The 18069-nt window shown below is 41.3% G+C and overlaps 1 protein-coding gene across 7 annotated transcripts in view; it reads right to left on the bottom strand.

Annotated features, from left to right (window-relative positions):
* ASPH (aspartate beta-hydroxylase) overlaps window positions 1–18069 on the bottom strand; it is a 219663-nt gene that overhangs the window by 132648 nt on the left and 68946 nt on the right. For 4 of the 7 annotated variants that reach the window (XM_047728089.1, XM_047728091.1, XM_047728093.1 and 1 more), the window contains 8 exons: window positions 16058–16132; window positions 11931–12059; window positions 8318–8350; window positions 6943–6999; window positions 6193–6243; window positions 5710–5742; window positions 1400–1438; window positions 968–1003 (listed from right to left, as the gene is read on the bottom strand). In XM_047728089.1, the coding sequence (XP_047584045.1) occupies window positions 968–1003; window positions 1400–1438; window positions 5710–5742; window positions 6193–6243; window positions 6943–6999; window positions 8318–8350; window positions 11931–12059; window positions 16058–16132 (453 nt within the window). The remainder of the gene's footprint in view (window positions 1–967; window positions 1004–1399; window positions 1439–5709; window positions 5743–6192; window positions 6244–6942; window positions 7000–8317; window positions 8351–11930; window positions 12060–16057; window positions 16133–18069) is intronic. The other 3 variants (XM_047728092.1, XM_047728100.1, XM_047728090.1) reach the window with 2 other exon arrangements.

The following is an 18069-nucleotide window of genomic DNA, read 5'->3' as shown; positions in this document are numbered from 1 at the left end:
GACTTGGCTATATTATTCAAAGACAACTGAGTCACAGGAGGTAGGAGAAAATAGGAACACTATCCAGTCTGCTACGGGGAGATGAATTTGCGTGGGTGTAGTGGTCACAGCGGCTGTGAAAGAGTCTTTGTCAGCAGCTAAGTGGAAAATTAGGGCAATTATGGTATCCCCACATTCCCCCACTCCTCCCCATCTTCTCCCATTTCACTCAACTGTACTATTAAATATTCTGCCTAACCAAGCTCAGAAGCAACAACATTTAACCTGAAAACTGACAATGAGTGGCTCATCAATGAATTCTAAGAGTAATATAAAGAGCAAATGCCATATTACATGTTCCCTGTGGAAACTTCCTGCCGTTAAAGCCCATGGACCCCAGAGTCCACTGTAGGCCCCAAGTCTGGGTTGAATACCAGCTTAGCCACCTCCCCCCCCCCAAAAGCGCAATAAATTGCTCCACCTCTTCAGTGTCCACTGTGAGAAACAACCGAAATAACGTATGTGAAAGAACACTGCAGGCAGTTAGGATCTCTGTAACTCTACATGGTGTCGAAGCACCACCACATAATATAGGCAACAACTGTTTGGGAACAATCCCTTCACTTTGAAAAATAGTCTGTCCAGCTGAACCACAACATAAAGAACCCAACTTTCAACCCATCCCTGCCCAAGGCTAACCCCGTCTGACAAAACCACCCTTGCTGAAGAGCCTTGCTATAACCAGTTATTTGCTATTGGACTACCCTGGTTTTAAGTTATTGCACTTTTCATAATCTGTAGTTACTTCATCATGTCTCACCACGAGAAGGCCAACCCCAAGGAAACCAGAAATCCTAGCCATCGTCTTCACGCTCTCCCTTCTAGCCCCAAGCCCCTACAGACACCAAAGTGTCCAATACATGTCTGCTGAATGTGTGAACATAATTATAATACAAAAAGTAAAACTATCTCTATAAAATTAACCTACCTTCTAAAATTATGTTTGAATCTTCTACAGCATTATCTAAAAAAAAAAAAAACAAACACATTTTACATTAACTCACACTAGATTCCTAAATTAACTTATCTCTACTAAGGTAACTAAATTTGGCTCTTTTTAGACTAGGGCCTTCTTATGGAGACTCATAACTCTTTATATTAGCATATCAACTTTAACTCCTAAATTATACTCAAAGTATACTTCAAATAGGCTGACATCATCCCTAATGACATAAAACTCGCAACAGAAGTATAAGGGAAAGAATATATTGACAATATGCAATTACCTCCTTGGAGACTTGGAAGTGTCTTGGATTTCTGACTACATCTGTCTTTGTCCCACAAGTTAACTGAGTTTTAATAAATACAAGGGTTGGGGGGGCTGACTCACAGGAAACACCCACTTAGAGAAAAAGCTTACCTGAACTTTCTAGACCTTCATTTTCCGATGGTTCGTATACTAGAAAATACACAGAAAAAATAATCCTTTAGGGCTACATAACTCACTGTGACACAACATTTGCTGTATGGTTTCATGAGGAGAGACAATGTCTAATTCATCCTTGAACCCCTGGGACTTAGTCACTGGCAAGTGGTAGGCTATAGAGCAGGATAGGAAAGAGTCTGGTGTGGAGTCAAACACAGATTCAAAGTCCAGGTCGGCCACCTTTTAGCCATAGGAGATGGGGAAGAACCTTTATTTCTCCCATTTTACAAATGCTTTCTTCATGTAAAATGGGAGAAATTAAGGTTCTTCCCCAGTCACTGGTTTCCAGGATCCAAAATCTGTTTAGTTCCTGGTGGCACTGAATTTCCCTTTTCTATCTTTCATGTCTGTGGGGGAGGATTCTGGGCTTTCACCAGGCAGATTCTCTGTTTGTTTAGGTAACAACTCTCTGATCTTCCACTGGAGGCAAACACTCCCGGTGCCAGCCCCTCAGAGTGAGGGTTCAGCTGGCAGGCCATGAACTCACTGCCCGATTTCTCTTGTTTAGTTGCATGGGGCTCAGGGCTCTCTGCTTTGCTGCAAAGGAGGCTCTGGTCTCTTCTTTTGGGCTCAGCTGGGTCACACATCTTTCTTGGTCAACCCAATCCCAGCTTTTTCCATTCTCCAAAATGCCTCAAATTTTCTGGTTCACTTCGAGCGAGCTTTCTTATTTTCTTACTACAGTTATTGTGTATTCTTTATAATCATTTAATAAAGAAAATTTTTTGAGCAACTACTATATTTCAGATACTAATTCTCAGTGCTGGGTAGAGTAAGGGACAATTTTAATCCATCATCTTCTGTCCTTCTGGTGGTACTGGTAAGAGAGAGGAGTAGCACGTTTTTGCTCACTCTGTTACTTTGAACTCTGTTGTATTTAAACCTGCTCAAGACTCTACCAACTTAAAGAAAAAAAGCCCTTTCTTGAGCCTACTTCCCCTTGCCCCAACTCTCCCCTCCATTTCACAATCTCATTTCTTCAAAGAGTCATTCACATTTGCTATCTCACCCCTCACTTCCTTCCCCAAACACTGCCATCTGCATGTGGCCCTGACTCACCCCTGCCAAGGCTCCTCAGAGACCACCTCATTCCATCTAATGGACAAGCTCCACCTCACCAAGTTAGAGCTTCCAGCAGCTCCTCCCTTCTTAAACACTTCAGTGTGACTGTGTTCTCCTTTCATTTCTTCCTTTCTCCTTCTCAATCATCTTCTTCACCTGTCCTAGTCCTACCAGGCACGAAATGTTGGCTTTCATCAAAGGCCAGTCACAGAGCTACCCATACCCCTACACTGTCCTCCCTCCATAAGTGATCTCAGCCTTTGGCTTCAATTATCTTGTACAAACTCACCACTCCCAAACTCACAGCCATGAATGCAAGTTCTCGGCTGAGATCCAGGCACCACCAACTAGGTTATTATATATCCCCCTGGATGTCACGACAGACACTGTCAACATGTACAGACTGGACTCAGAGCCTCTTGGCCCGTTCCTGTTTCCAGTCCTGCCTTAGGGAAAAAGCACCACCATCAGTCAAAGGCACGAGCCGGAATGGTAGACGGGGTTCCTGATACCTTGCTCTCTGCCCCAGCTACACCCACACATCATGCCCCGTCAATTTTTTCTCCTTATATTTCTCATCTTGTCCACTTCCCTTCACTGCCACCACCCTGGTTTAAACTACTTTATCTCTGTCCACCTTCATTTGTGTCCCTTGACAACGGCTCCGGCCAAGGTCACCAGGGGGCCACTGTCATACTAGATGCAATGCATGTGTTCAGTGCCCAACTCGCATGGGTCCTCAGCAGCATGGGACACTGCTGAACATCCCTTTGCTGAAACTCATCTCCTCTGACTGCTCTTTAGGCAGAGATGGGACCCAGGGCAAGATCGGATTGGAATAACGGCACTAAACTAACTGGTCTCCCCATATCCACTCCTGTCTCTCTCCAGTCTACGTGTTACATGTCAGACCGATCGATCTTTACAAAATGCACATCTGATTTTGTAGTGCCTCGAACAATGCCCTGAGGGTAGGTGAATATGCCTGACTAACTCTAGGTGTCCTCTGGACCCCAAACAGTGCAATGTCAGCCCAGATTAGACTGCCGGCCCTCCAGACACATCTTCGCACCTCAGACGCTTCTTACGACATTCCGCCCGCCCACCTTCCCCTTGCCTTGTCAATGGCTCTAATCTTCCCTTCCAACTTCGGGGAAGCCTTCCCTTGTCTTCAAACTAGGTAGGTCTCTTCGCTATATCCTCTTGTTACACACTGTCCTTGTTCTCACCAGCACTTAGTGCAATTTCAAGTAAACACTAAATTGAAGTTATTTGTGTGATCAAACCATGTGTGTTCCTCGCTAGAACGGCTCTAGTCCTGTTTCCTGTTTTAGACATAAAGTAGTTAATACGTATGCATTATATAAATAAATCGATCAGATGGTAAGCCGGTACTGTCCGATCCTAGGTATATCCAATGTAGGCTTAATGCTTTCTAGATTTTCAGTGTGGAAAGCTGGTTCCCTCCATAGCTTTAAGAAGCCACTTGTTTTCCAGGTTCTACATGCAAGAAGTTTAATATGGAATATATTCTGTTCACCTACTGAAAAATGGTTTTGTTTTCACCCTACTTACTACTCACTTACATATGTTCACTTGGCTTCCCTAGTTGGTTCCTGAATGCCATAAATGTATCTTGTTAGAACACTGTGAATAATCCTAGTAATACTTCTATCAAACCCCTTTTGTTTGAAAAAGTTCAGGTTCTATAGCAAGGTAATCTAGGTATCTCAAAATCTTGTGATCCAAAGTATCTCAAATCTTGATGACCCCTTAGGTCCTATTTTATTATTCTTTTTTAACATGTTAAAATTGTGCTTATTCTGATACTCTGCCTATGAAAACACACTTATTTTTATAACATCTTTTTTTAACACAGTATCTAATTTTACACTTCTTTCCAGTTTGATTTTAAGGTTCTCTGGATCTAGTCTGCTAACTGCCTTCCAAACATGTTCTTCCTAGCACATTTAGACAAACACTATAATGAGTGGCAGAAATGAGAAAAGTATCTCATCTCTACACATAACTTTTATTTCCAAATTTCTATTCTCTCCTTTAAATTTGAAACTGAAAAGAAAATCTAGACCCAATCATACTGGCCAAGTTATTTAATTTCTTATAAAAATATTAGTTCTTAAAGACAGAATCCAGGATGCTTCCAATGGCGTCATTCATACTCCATTAGAAATAGCCACTGTGACTGGTCATCTTTGTAGGGCCTTAAATCTTAAATACATGTCCTTAATAAATTAGCATATCAGGTTTATACACAGCCAGTCCTAATTTTCTTCAATTAAGAACCACCAACTGTCATGAAACCATATATTTCTTGAGAGTAGGGACTCCATATTGCTCCTATTTGAATGTCAAACCATTCACCCCCAAACCATCAGCATGTAAAGTCCTCTATATCTGACTCAAGCACTATACATTTCTCTGTCCTTCTTGCTTCACACATGAAGTTATGCTCAACTGACTCTATTCCTTTTACAGAGTCATCTATGAAGGTAGCAGAATAAAAATGATATACCATTGGCTTTATCATTTCTTAGTCATATTATCTTATGCAAATCACTTACATTCTCCAAACCTTATTTCTTTCATCTCGGAAGTCGCAAAAAATAGAATCTACTTTGTGGAGTTTAATAAAACAGGCTGGGGAGTGCTTTGGCAACAAACTGAAAATATAAATATCCAAATCTGAATCTAGTGCCACTCATGCCAAAAACATGCCCAAACTCTTTTGTTTATGCCACTTTTAAGCCTGCAGTGAAATTCTTTTGTACTTTTCTTCATGCCAGTAGACCCATCTCCTTTAAGAGTGGGATTACTTTGTAGAAGAAACTAGAGTAGTTCAACTTTCACTAGTTTTCTATGCATCAGGCACTATGTTAGTCAAAAGAGAGCTAAGACTATAAAGTAATGAGATAAGTTTTCATGAATAATTTTTAACTGCTTCTGAAGGCAACTTGAAAAGAGTTTAAGAAATTATTTAGTCAATGGCCGAACCAATGGGGGAGGTAAACAATCTCCCCAAGTAAATTCTTTGAAAACTCCCATTCATTTGGAGATTTTAAGTTACGGTATTTGAAGCTTAAAACACTACACTCTATAACTCTAAAAACTATGAGTAGTCTTAAAACAAGTAAATGGTTTAAGGTTGAGAAGCATTTTCAAACCTGGTTCATCATAGTCTTGGTATGGAAGGTCATCTGCAAAAAAGATAATAAAACTCAGTATTAAACAGGTCATTCTATGCAACTGCTTAGCTAAAAAAAACACAGCTTAATCTCAAATACAGAATTCTGTTCTCTTAAATATCAGTGTCTGCGGTCAGTGATAGGTGCCTCTGCCCCAAAAACACTAGACACAAGGACAAGTAAATTATTTTCATAAAAATTCTTCAAATTGGCATAAAGTAAGATATGCAAAAGTAGCATTAAGGATTAACATCCTATATTGTCATGGTGCCAGTGTAGATGAGCTAAAATATGAAAGCCTGATACTCTCTTCATAATTGAATCTTGTTACAAAGCAAAAAGACTTGTATTAGGTGTTAGGATTCCTTCTGACTCCTTTGAAAGAAAAATCACTTTAACATAGATTACAACCATAAAGCCTTGAGTAATGTTTACAGTCTAATGAAAATATTCATTCAGTACCTGCTTCGTGGTACCTTCTTTCATCATCACCCACTACTGGCTCCATGGAATCTAAAAGGAAAAACATATACACCTTTGTCAAACGTGAAAAAACCAAATACATTACTAGATGCCATTCTGAAGTATTTACAAATTAATTCCAATTTTCACAACTGGGTGAGATAGATATTATCATTATCATTCAATAAAATTTAAGCTGAATAAAGGTCCATAATTTGCTCTCGGTCACAAAGACAGGAAGGAACAGAACCAGTGAGACTCCACTACACCACTCCGCCTCGTCAATTCCCAAATTGCCTTCCCAGCATCCTATCTACAAAGGGCAAAGTCCCAATGGTGGTTTGAAAAATACATCTCATGGGGCGCCTGGGTGGCTCAGTGGGTTAAGCCGCTGCCTTTGGCTCGGGTCATGATCTCAGGGTCCTGGGATCGAGCCCCGCATCGGGCTCTCTGCTCAGCAGGGAGCCTGCTTCCTCCTCTCTCTCTGCCTGCCTCTCTGCCTGCTTGTGATCTCTCTCTGTCAAATAAATAAATAAAATCTTAAAAAAAAAAAAAGAAAAGAAAAATACATCTCCTTTTTCCTCATTCCTCCATGTAATATTAAACTATATTCAGGAATTTCTATAAATGTCTGGGCAACCAAAAAGGACTGTGAGTATTATAAAGAGGACTCTGTCGAATCTGAGAGAATCCTTAACCCCGGGGTAGAATGGCCTTGGCCAGTGCCTTAAACAGAAACATATCACAAACCTGGATTGTCCTGCTCATACATCATCTCTTCCATATCCTGATTATAAACCTGTGAAGCTGTAAGTTAAGAAATGATTAGGAAATTACAAAGCTATCTCAAGAAGGATTGCACTTGATACTCAAAATAGGAAAAGCATAATATCCAGAGTGACAGAAATGTAAAATCAAATCATAATGATGCTCACATTTATAGTCACCCAGGCACTCACTTTGGGAAAGGCCGAACACAAAGATGAATGAGACAGTCCCCATCATCAATGGGTTCATAACTGAACCACAAACTGGTGAGGCTATAGTCTCACTTAGATTATACAAATTCAACTATATTCAGCCAAAGACTAATGAGACAGAGACAGAGAGAGAGAGACCAGAGATGGAGGGGCAGGTGAGCCCTCCTCCCGTCTACTCAGCAAGCATCTGCTGCAGAGCGTGCCTGAGGAAGGGCACACGGGCCCCAGCCCCTTACCCTTGGACCCAGTACCTGAGTACTCCCAGATCGCAATACAATTCTAGCATTTGTTGAAGCGATATAGGTCCTCCATGCCAGCCAAGGATATCATGGGGTCCTCAAGCACAAAGAAAGGGATCTATTCTAGCACCGGAAGAAAAACTGGCCAACACAGGCTGACTGAGAGATGACATGTCCATCTCCAGTGTGGCCATATCTTCTGGGGATGCGTGACTAGTGACAACACACAATTTTGACCTTTCTTTGACTTTGTAATTTAAGACTACAAACATGTACTTCTACTGTATCTCTTGGCCTAGCCATCCCATTACAGTGTATTTATCTTCAGGAGTAGACTTCAAAAGCACAAAAACTGTATTCACAAAGAAACATATAGATGAAATTATGACATAATATATCTAAGTTATATATAATTAACTATATCTATATATTTTATGACATAAAATATATTAATAGATAACCATAGATAATGTTTTCTCTCATGATGCTCTTTTTTTTTTTTTAAAGATTTTATTTATTTATTTGACAGAGAGAGATCACAAGCAGACGGAGAGGCAGGCAGAGAGAGAGAGAGAGGACCCTGAGATCATGACCTGAGCCGAAGGCAGCGGCTTAACCCACTGAGCTACCCAGGCGCCCTTTTTTTTTTTTTTTAAAGATTTTATTTATTTATTTGACAGAGAGAAATCACAAGTAGGCAGAGAGGCAGGCAGAGAGAGAGGAGGAAGCAGGCTCCCTGCTGAGCAGAGAGCCCGATGCGGGGCTCGAACCCAGGACCTGGTATCATGACCTGAGCCGAAGGCAGCGGCTTAACCCACTGAGCCACCCAGGCGCCCCATCATGATGCTCTTTTTATAAGAAAAGACTCATTCTAATTAAAAGAATAGTATTAAGTTTAAATCTCACCTGTCTCTTCTACAGGGTAACTATCTTCAGTTTCTGAAAAGAATAACACAAAATCAATATTACTACTTTCATCAAGTTTTATGCATATATACTGTAGATTTAGATCCTGCATCTATGCTTGTCATTGATTTTTATTTTGAAAGCAAATAATTATTCAATGCCACCAGAGCCTGGACTAACGAGAGGATGATTTGAACACAGGAACACAGTGACAGGGCTGGACCTGGAAAGGGGGCTGTCATGGTCTACTTCACATTCCACCATGGTGTCCTGTTGTCTAGAGCAAAAGCACAGTCTACAGATGGGAACACAAGGAGAGACAGAGGAGACTTTCTAAGACGGGGAGCTGAAAGGTAAGTGGTAACTGAACCCGCAGACCCCCAAGAGCAAAGGGTTGCTGCCACAGGATTCTCACCACTCCACTGAACCTTGTTAATTTAACAACTACATGAAGTGAGAGTATTTTTAATTTCTGAAGACTATCAATAAACAACTTTTAAGTTCACACTGAATCTATGTCCTAATTAAAAACTATGTCAGAAAGTAAGGTATTCTCAATTTATAAACTTTTTAGAAGTATTTCTTCCTACCCCCAATCTATAACTCCTAACCTCAAAAAATATCAAACGCGTTATGTTTCAAGTTATTTGAGACTCTTAACTGAAATGTGTTATGTAAGCAGTACCTAAGATACCAAAATTCTGAGTAACTGTCAATCTTCCTGACCCAGCTTGGCTGAAGACAGGAGGGAGCAAGAGATACCAGGAAAATGCGGAAATCATTTAATCAGCATCCCTTACTTAGAAATTGGAAACATTTTTTTTTCCCAAAGAGACTGTAACATACATGATAACTAAAGGTCCAAAGTTTTTTTTGTTTGTTTGTTTTTTTAAGATTTATTTACTTGTTTGAGAGAAAGAAGGAAAAAGAGGGAGAGAGAGAGGAAGAAAGAGCAAGTGGGAAGAGGCAGAGGGAGAGGGAGAGAGAGTCTAGAGCACACTCCATGCTGAGCATGGAGCCAACATGGGGCTTGATCTCACGACCCTGAGATCACAACCCTGAGATAACGACCTGAGCCAAATCCAAGAGTCCTATACCACCCAGGTGCCCCAAAGTTCTCAAGTTCTAAAGCTGGTCTAGACTCTATGCCTATTTTCAATGTACAATGAAGCTGAACTCATATACAAGCTCCAAATCATTTTGAGTGTACATTTCTCATAGAAAATTATGCATTATATACAATTTTGTAGCTTGGTATGGAAACCAAACCGTTGGTGAGAACATGATTTCTATGGAAAAGTGTATTTCCTGCTCTCAACAATAAGCATGAATGTAAGTTTTTAAAAATATACTCATTCATATATCAAGAGTTTCTTGCTTTTAGTCTTCCAATTCACTACATATTGTGAAAAGGAGATACACTTTACTTTTTCGTTACTCCTTTGTGCTTTAAATAAAGGTCTTAACAATCATTTACCAATTTTACGGGGACCAGGCTACCTCTCCACTCAATGTTTAGCCTGCACAGGCGCTATGCCTTCACCTGATTCCCCAGGGCACCGAGGTGCACCTCTTAGCCTGTCCACACCCAGCGGTCTAGAGCACAAGGGGAAGCATGTGCAAATATCAACAGCCTGGCTGTGCTCCAGCTGAACTGCGGCTGCGCTGCGATAGGACCCGGGGAGCTGGCACAAAGATCCATTCTGGAGGCCGCCCCCCGAAACATTCTGGTTCACTGGAAGCATCCTTTTAAAAGCTCTCTAGGCAATCTTAATTGCATCCAACGTTGAAAAATATTTGTAGGGATATCATATTCATATTCATAAGAAATTCCCTCTCTGAATCCAAGACCTTCTTACTTTGGCCCATATTCATAAGAAATTCCCTCTCTGAATCCAAGACCTTCTTACTCTGGACCTTCCTGCCTTCGTTGGTGCTATGGATTTCATTTACTGCTTGTTTCTCTGTCTGTCTACCTGCCTGAACTTGATTTAGGCTTAGCTAATCCTTAAACCCTGCCAGACACCTCTCATCCAGATCCTCTGCGGCATGCGGGGCTATGTTGTTGCATGGGTCCTGATGCAACTTAACCATAGACTCTGATGATTATTATACGGTGGAACATAATGGGCTAGATGGTTGATTTTGTGGTGGATGCTCTCAACCTTTTTCTTTAGTTTTACTCTTTAGAAATGAAACACCCATCTCAAACTATGTTTCAGTAGTATTCACTTTAGGTATAAAGTTATATACACACAAATATGTCATTTATATACTTCTATTTTCTAAATAAAACATCATTAATCAACCAGAGTACAACCTGTGGATTAAAATCTTTCAGGGCACCTGGCTGGCTCAGTGGGTAGAGCACGTGACTCTTGATCTCAGGGTCATGAGTTAAAGCCCCACATTGGGGAGAGAGCTTACTTTAAAAATAAATTAATTAAAAAGTTAAAAAAAGAATCTTTCAACAGCTCATTAAAATCTTAAGGGCCACCTTAAAAAAGATCTGAGAATAGATACCATAAGAACAAAGCATGTGTGCTCATTTAATAAGGCTTCAAATAAATACTCATGGTAGTGTCACATTAAAACATAGCAGAACACAAAATGTATGAAAAAAGGTTTTCTTCATCAGAGAAATTCCTTCTCTCTATAGGTCAACAGTGAATAACTGCACCTCTAACTTGCCTTCTGCAGATGATCCAAGGTAAGCTACTCAATGGATTTTTAAATAACCAGCATTTAATGGAAGACACTGATACAGAACAGATATCAGCAAACTAGGATTTCTGTACATAAAGTTTTCCTGAAACATGGCCATATGTATCCCTATACCTACATATACCTAATACGTAGGTATTATTTAAGGCTACTTCTGCACTATTGACAGCAGAACTGAGTAGTTTCAATAAAGGACATATAGTTTGCAAAGCCTAAAATACTAACCCTCTAGCTATCTCCAGGAAAAATGTTGTCAATGCCTGGTATAGAAGCTAAGAACTGTGTTCTATAAACTGTGACTATGGAATTCATATTAGAACAAGAGTCTGTGACAGATTGCCAAATAAAATATTTCATCAATTTTCTGAATTTCTTCTGATACATGGCACTCCAGGAAGAAAGGCACAGTAGAAGCAATGTGCTAAAGCATTTCACTTACTTTCTATTTCTATAAGGACTTTATATATTCTGACAGTTTCCTTTAAAAAGTGCTTTGAGGGGCACCTGGGTGGCTCAGTGGGTTAAAACCTCTGCCTTCAGCTCAGGTCGTGATCCCAGGGTCCTGGATCGAGCCTCACATTGGGCTCTCTGCTGAGTGGGGAGCCTGCTTCCCCCTACCCCTCTCTGCCTGCCTCTCTGCCTACTTCTGATCTCTGTCTGTCAAATAAAAACATAATTTTTTTTTTTTAAAGTGCTTTGAATCAAAATCAAAATTTCTATTTATTTTAGGGAAAAAATTAGTTTTAATTGGACTTCCCAGCTTCCACTTAAAAAGAAACTTCAGATAAAAATTAAATTTTGCTTTTAAAGGTGTTTAAGAAAGACTTTAATAATCATAATCACAAAGTGACTGCTGGGTTTTATTCTGAAACCAAAAGACGTTTCCTACCTTCATGAAATGTTCTGGTTTCCAAGGGCTCAAATCCATCATCTGCATCACTTCCTACGAGGAAATCATCATCTTCCAGCTGTGGTTCTCTTGCTTGTCCAGCCTCTTCTTGCTGCACATCATCGTCTCCTTGAATGGTCACAACGAACAAAGTCACACGAGTCCACACAAAGGTGCCCAGAGGCAGCAGCTGACACGGGACACGTAAGCCTCTTCGAAGTTCTGCCACATACCCGCTCCTGCTGCTGGGCACTCCCTGCCCCTCGTCTGGGCCATCGCACATGCTGTTGCCCGCTCTGAACCTCTGTCCTCACTCTGGTCAAGTGCTAGTCCACCTGAAGGGGGCAAAGGCCTTCTCTCACTAGAACATGAACTCACCAAGCACGGGGACCTCATATATTTACTTACTAGGTACGCCCAGCACCCAGGGCCTTGCTTAGCCATAAGAAATGCTCAGTAAGTATTTAAGGAATGAATAAAGGAATTCCTAATTGCTAATGTATTTGCCTCTTCAATTATCACCAGGTTAGAGAGAGATCACCTTGGGACCGCTCACTGAGAACTGGTCTAAAACTCCACATACCAATCTTAAGTAACTCTATAAAATGCTCTGTTGCAAAGAACGGCCAAACACCTCTGTCAGCTGTATGCTAGGTCATCTGCATGAGGTCACATGTACTGCACTTTGCATCTAAAGGTTGCTATGTGGAGCCTGTAAGTTACACAGAAATGCCTATTCTTCTCTTCTGAGACGAACTTTTATGATATCCTGAGCTGTTCTGCTTCTTTTGTGTAGATGCTGGATAAGCTACTTATCCCGCTGAGATATGGTTTAGCCTGTCGTCGTGGTGTAAGAAACTCTCCCAGCAGTAACCTGATGTGGCTTCAAGCAGAGTATGTCTTATACATAACACTCCAGCCAAGCAACACAAGCAACTTAGCTATGCTCACAGAGCCATAAGGGGCTCAGGAGTGTGGGATCTCGAGTGTGTGGCTCCAGATCTAGTTTTTCCACATCAGCTGTGACACCCCAGAGAAGTTACATAACTACTTTGTGCCAAAGCTTTTTCTCCCATAAAAAGGAAATAGTAAGACTTCCTACTTACAGCATTCTTGTGAGAATTAAAGCATTTGGACAACTGCCTAGACCACAGTAACTACTCAGGTGTTACTGTTCTCGTGTTATTCTTGTTGTCATCGTCATCATTATCATCATCATCAGGTTATTGCTATTTCTGCTGCCACTGAACTCTCCTCAAACACTGCAGGAAGGCTTCCTTCCCTCACCTTTAGTATGGCATAGCAATGTCCTCTGCTGGTACTGAACTGTGTGGGCCCATTTATGGCCACACTATTTATTTGTTTTCTGTCTTTCAGTCACAGCCTGCTACGTTGTTTCTCCTCATTTCAGGTTTTCTGCTAATCGGCAAACCAATCACCAATTCTAACTCCTGTCCCTGATTTTACCACACCCTCTCTTCCATATTCTTTTTTCCTTACTCTTACGTTATCCAGGGCAACTTCATAGTTTTCACATGAGCAGGATTTAACTCTTGGCCGCTACTTAATGGAAAGTCCCTGTTTTCAGTAGAGAAAGCAACCGAACGTCATGCTTTATCTGAGTCTCCCTTGCTCCATCAGTAACAGCCCAGTAAAACAGTTCCCTGAAGGCTGACTACATCTGAGGCACTGCCAAACCCTCTTCGGCCATTATAGTAACCCTAGGAAGTAGGTACTATCATCCCCCTTTGAAGGACAAGGACCTTGAGGAACTCGGCTAAAGCCACACGGCTAGTACATGATAGCCACAGGCCCCGAAACACCACGATGAAGTGCAGAACGTGTGGCCAGAGTCTACGACAGAGATGGTGCTCAGGGAGGCCATGTTTTGACCGGAAAACACACACACACCAGCTAGAGATAGAGCAGGTACAAAGGTCCTGAGGCAGACAAACTTGGCAATCACAAGGAAAAGAGAGCATCTGCACTGGAGGAAACTGAGAGGAGAAAAAGAAAAAGAAAAGGTCCCCATAAGGCATATCAAACACAAACCCAACTGGACGCCTCTGCAGCCATCATACAGAAGGGGACAGTGACGCTGCCACACTGCGGTCCAGATGCATGCTTGGAGGCCAAGCTGGAGGGACCTGCCCATCGGTCCCGTATGAGGCAACAGGAGGAGAGAGAAAAATAAGGAAAACTCCCCAGTTTTTAGGTTAAGCTACTAAGTAGGGGTCAGACCATGACCTAAATATAAAAGAGTGGAATAAAAGTACAATTTTAGGGGGTGGGGGAGAGCTTTGAAATGCAAAGGAATCGAGAATTGTGTTTAAGTCCATTTTGAGTCTGAGATGACCATAAAACACGAAAATGGAGATCAACAGACAGTTGGATAAGCCAGGAGCTCAGAGGACATAGGGCTGCAGATATATACTCGGAAGCAACACAAATTACATTTAAATCCATGGCCTCTGTGAATTTCTAAGTAAAGCAGAGAGTAAGTCCAAGAGGAAGGCTTGCAGCCAGAAACCCAGGCATGCTAGACTTGATTCCTCCCCCTTCTGTCTGGCTTCCTACACCCACCCATCCAAATGTCTACCATATCGTCCCACGCTTCTCTCTCCCCACCTTGGCTAAATTTGGTTCTACCGACCATCCTGACCCACTCAGATCACCAGTAGGGCCCCCATCTCCTCTTCCCGCAGCACACTCCCTCCGCTCCTGTTCACGGGCAGACAGATGGCACAGCACTCCCTAGTGCCCTCCAGTGGTTCCGATTCCTCTGTGAATCAAGTACAAACACCCTTTGCCAATCACTCTCCACCTAGGTACTCCACTGGCCGGCCACCCTGAACTACCCTCGGATCGTCTTTTCCTCTGAGCTTGTCCACGTGCCATGCCCTTTGCTTGGGACCCTCCACGAACAACACCCACCTGGCAAAGCATGACCTTCAGCTATTAAGTCCTTCAGCTATTAAGTCAGAAAATCACCTCTTTGGGGAAGCCTTTGCTAATGCCAACGTCTATGCAAGGCCCACACAAAGCCATTACAGTTCACTGTTACAGCACTGTCCTCGTCATACTGAAATCCCTGATTTATTTAGACTGCATCATCCTTATGTTAGGTTAGAGTTGAACCAAAGATGTAGGAAGGGAAAGCCCAGGCTTGCCCAGAGGGGCAGACACACGCTCAGAAGCAGCAGCTCTCCTGGCTGAGTAGAAAAGCCAATAATGCACAGACACGGGCTCCTAGACCCCAGAAAGCCAATGGCAAAAATCCCCAGCTCAGCTGCAGACAGTCTCCCCAGCAGGCACAGACAGAGACGGATGGGATGCTTTACACATAACATCCAAACACCCAGGACTGAGGAAGATGGTTTAGCACGCCTGCTAAAGCAATTTCAATGATAGAGAGTCCCAGTTGTTTTTAAGAAACATAATTTTTTCCTTTAGGACTCTCTTCAGCTGACATCAAACCATTAGGCATATCAGGCTATCATGTGCTCTGCCTTCTTCAAAATCCCTTTGTGAGTTACATCTTGGGGTTATACGCTCTACTTTTATCAAGGGGTGTTACAAGAAACAGGCTCATAAAATCTTAAAGCGTGGGTTTCTAAAGTATCATTTAATATTCTCTGTACAGAACTGCATGTAAGAAATGCTTTAGATGTAAGATTTGGGGAAATGTTTTATATTCTCTATGTAGATAGCATGTTCATTTCCTCCCTGGTAATATGACTGATGTACTTTTTGCTCTGGAGACCACCCAAGTGTGCAGCAGGTTCGGCGGCCGACAGCAGCCAGATAGCCCATTACAGCTTGCCTGGTTGTGTTCTACTTTCCTCTTCCCTGTTCTTGCCATCTGTTCCTGATGTATCATTGGTCTTAACTCATTTCTTCTTATTTATTCCTACCATTTCTTTATTAAACCTATGTGATAAGTTCCTTAGCATTAAGGCGGGAGAAGATAAAATGAGTCCAGTGCTCTCTCAGAAATACCTGTCTCCAATAATTAAAAAAAACACACTCAGTTATGACTTAAATTTAAAAATCATGTCAAAGTCACTTCATGTAATTAACCACTATGTGAGCAAGCAATGCATGAGAAAATGGGTTTTAATTCATACCATGTTCTGTGTAGACTGACTCATGGAGAAGGGGCTGAATTTGCTCTTCTAACTCATCTTCAATATTCTGAGGTCCTAAAATGATTACAAAACATAACTAAGTAGAAAAATATCTAGATATTAATGAAGAACATGAAACATGACATCCAGGTACGCACATTTCAGTGAATATATTTGGTTCATCAACTATGCTACCTTTTCATATTCATTTGCCCCCTTTTTATAAGTTGACAAACACAGTAAATATTTAAGATTGGTTTTATTTTGACAGAATACATAAATGTTTAGCAAATACCTGACAGAGCAAAAATTACTTGTTTTCTAATTAACAAAATTCACAATCATGATAGAATAAAGAAAAGGGGATGGGCAAAGCTTTCAGGAGGGAAGTACTGAGAAACAAAGATTAAAATGTAGAAGATGAGGCCAATATACACGAAAGGGCATGACCAGTCACTGTCTTCCCTGACAGTCAGGAGAAAGGGTCCCCTGGCTAGTGTGAGGACTGAGAGGGTCAGAACTGAGGAGAAGACCCCACATGAAAACTGGCAATCCTTTCAGCTTTGGAGAAGCCCATCCACCAGATCCACAGATTGAAACAGATATAAATTACAAAAGTCAACACTATCAGTTAACAACATCCCGACAACACTGTGCTGCTTATCAGATTACCGGGTTTGTTGAAATGTGGCGCAACAAATAAGAAGCTATAATGACACTGACACTGTGATAAATTTTAACAAACATCCACATTCAGTAAATTAAAGTAGCGCTAGACTCAGTATCACGCATGCTGTCACAGGAAGCAATGCCAATGACATCAGTTGGTTACCCTGACGTGTTAATCCTCGATGACAAAAACAGAGTAAACTCCTTTGAACTGCTTCAGGTAGGAAAAAGTTTAAGAGCCTGTTAGCCTAATCACATTACCAAACCATTCCTGAAGCACGGAAATTACCTTCTATTTTTATAGATGGTTATATGGCACAAACCATGTTTATATGTATTTGCATATAATTACAGAAGAGCCTGCCAATCTCTGTTCTTCCCTCCTCGGCTCTCACAATGCCCATGACAGCTTCCTAACCAATTCCTAGTTTCACGACTGCTAACAGCACCATCCACAGAGAATCTAATATTAGTAACTAGAGTGGATGGCACTCTGCTCTTTTGCTTAACCCTCTAATAGCTCCCTCTGCCTGAACAGAGGAAAATCTAAGCTCCTCAGAACAGGACAGAAGACCTCCACAATCAAGACCTGCTCCCATGCCTCTCCAGAATCACCTGCTACTAGCCCTGGCTTTGAACTTGGTGAGTCCACCATGCTGTTTCATCCTTCCATGATTCTGTGATGTTCCTCCTTTCCTCTGGGGAGGGTTAGTACAGGCAGAAGCTAGACTGCAGTGAGTTAAAAACTGGGTGGAAAATAAGGTGAAGAAAGCTACTGTAGATTCTTGTTTCAAAAATCTGGCTACTACAGGGCCGGGGACTGGAGGGCAGATACAAAGTTCTGTAGGGACCAAGAGAGGGTTTACTTTACTGTGTTGTAATGAAAGGTATGTACCTGGGTTTGTAGAACAGATAGAGAAGAGAAAGAAGCCAAAAATCTAGATAGTAGAAAGGTTGAAAGGCAACATTTAAACTAAACCAAACACTGCAAAGAAGTTGAAAGGATATGAGTTGATAATAAACTGATGGATTCAGAAGGACAAGTTATCAGTTAAATGTAGAGTAGTATGAAGAAAAATTTTTAAAAAGGAGAATAGAAGCAAATGGCACATTTCAGAGTGGGTTATTAGCTTTGAAAAAGAAGATTTTTAAATTATAAATTTATTTAGTGCAACGTAATGTTTGAGATGCTAAATCCAAATACACATTTAATTATAAGACTTTTTTTTTTTTAAGTAGCTTTTTTGCTTGAGTTGTGGTATTCTAAAGGATTGGGAAGGAGAGAGTAAATCCCAGGATTATGTTTTGAACAAATAAAAACATCAAAGCAGCACACTGATCTT

This window comes from Lutra lutra, chromosome 4 (genome assembly GCF_902655055.1).
Source record: "Lutra lutra chromosome 4, mLutLut1.2, whole genome shotgun sequence".
Taxonomy (NCBI): domain Eukaryota; kingdom Metazoa; phylum Chordata; class Mammalia; order Carnivora; family Mustelidae; genus Lutra; species Lutra lutra.
This window is presented reverse-complemented; position numbering and strand designations above follow the sequence as displayed.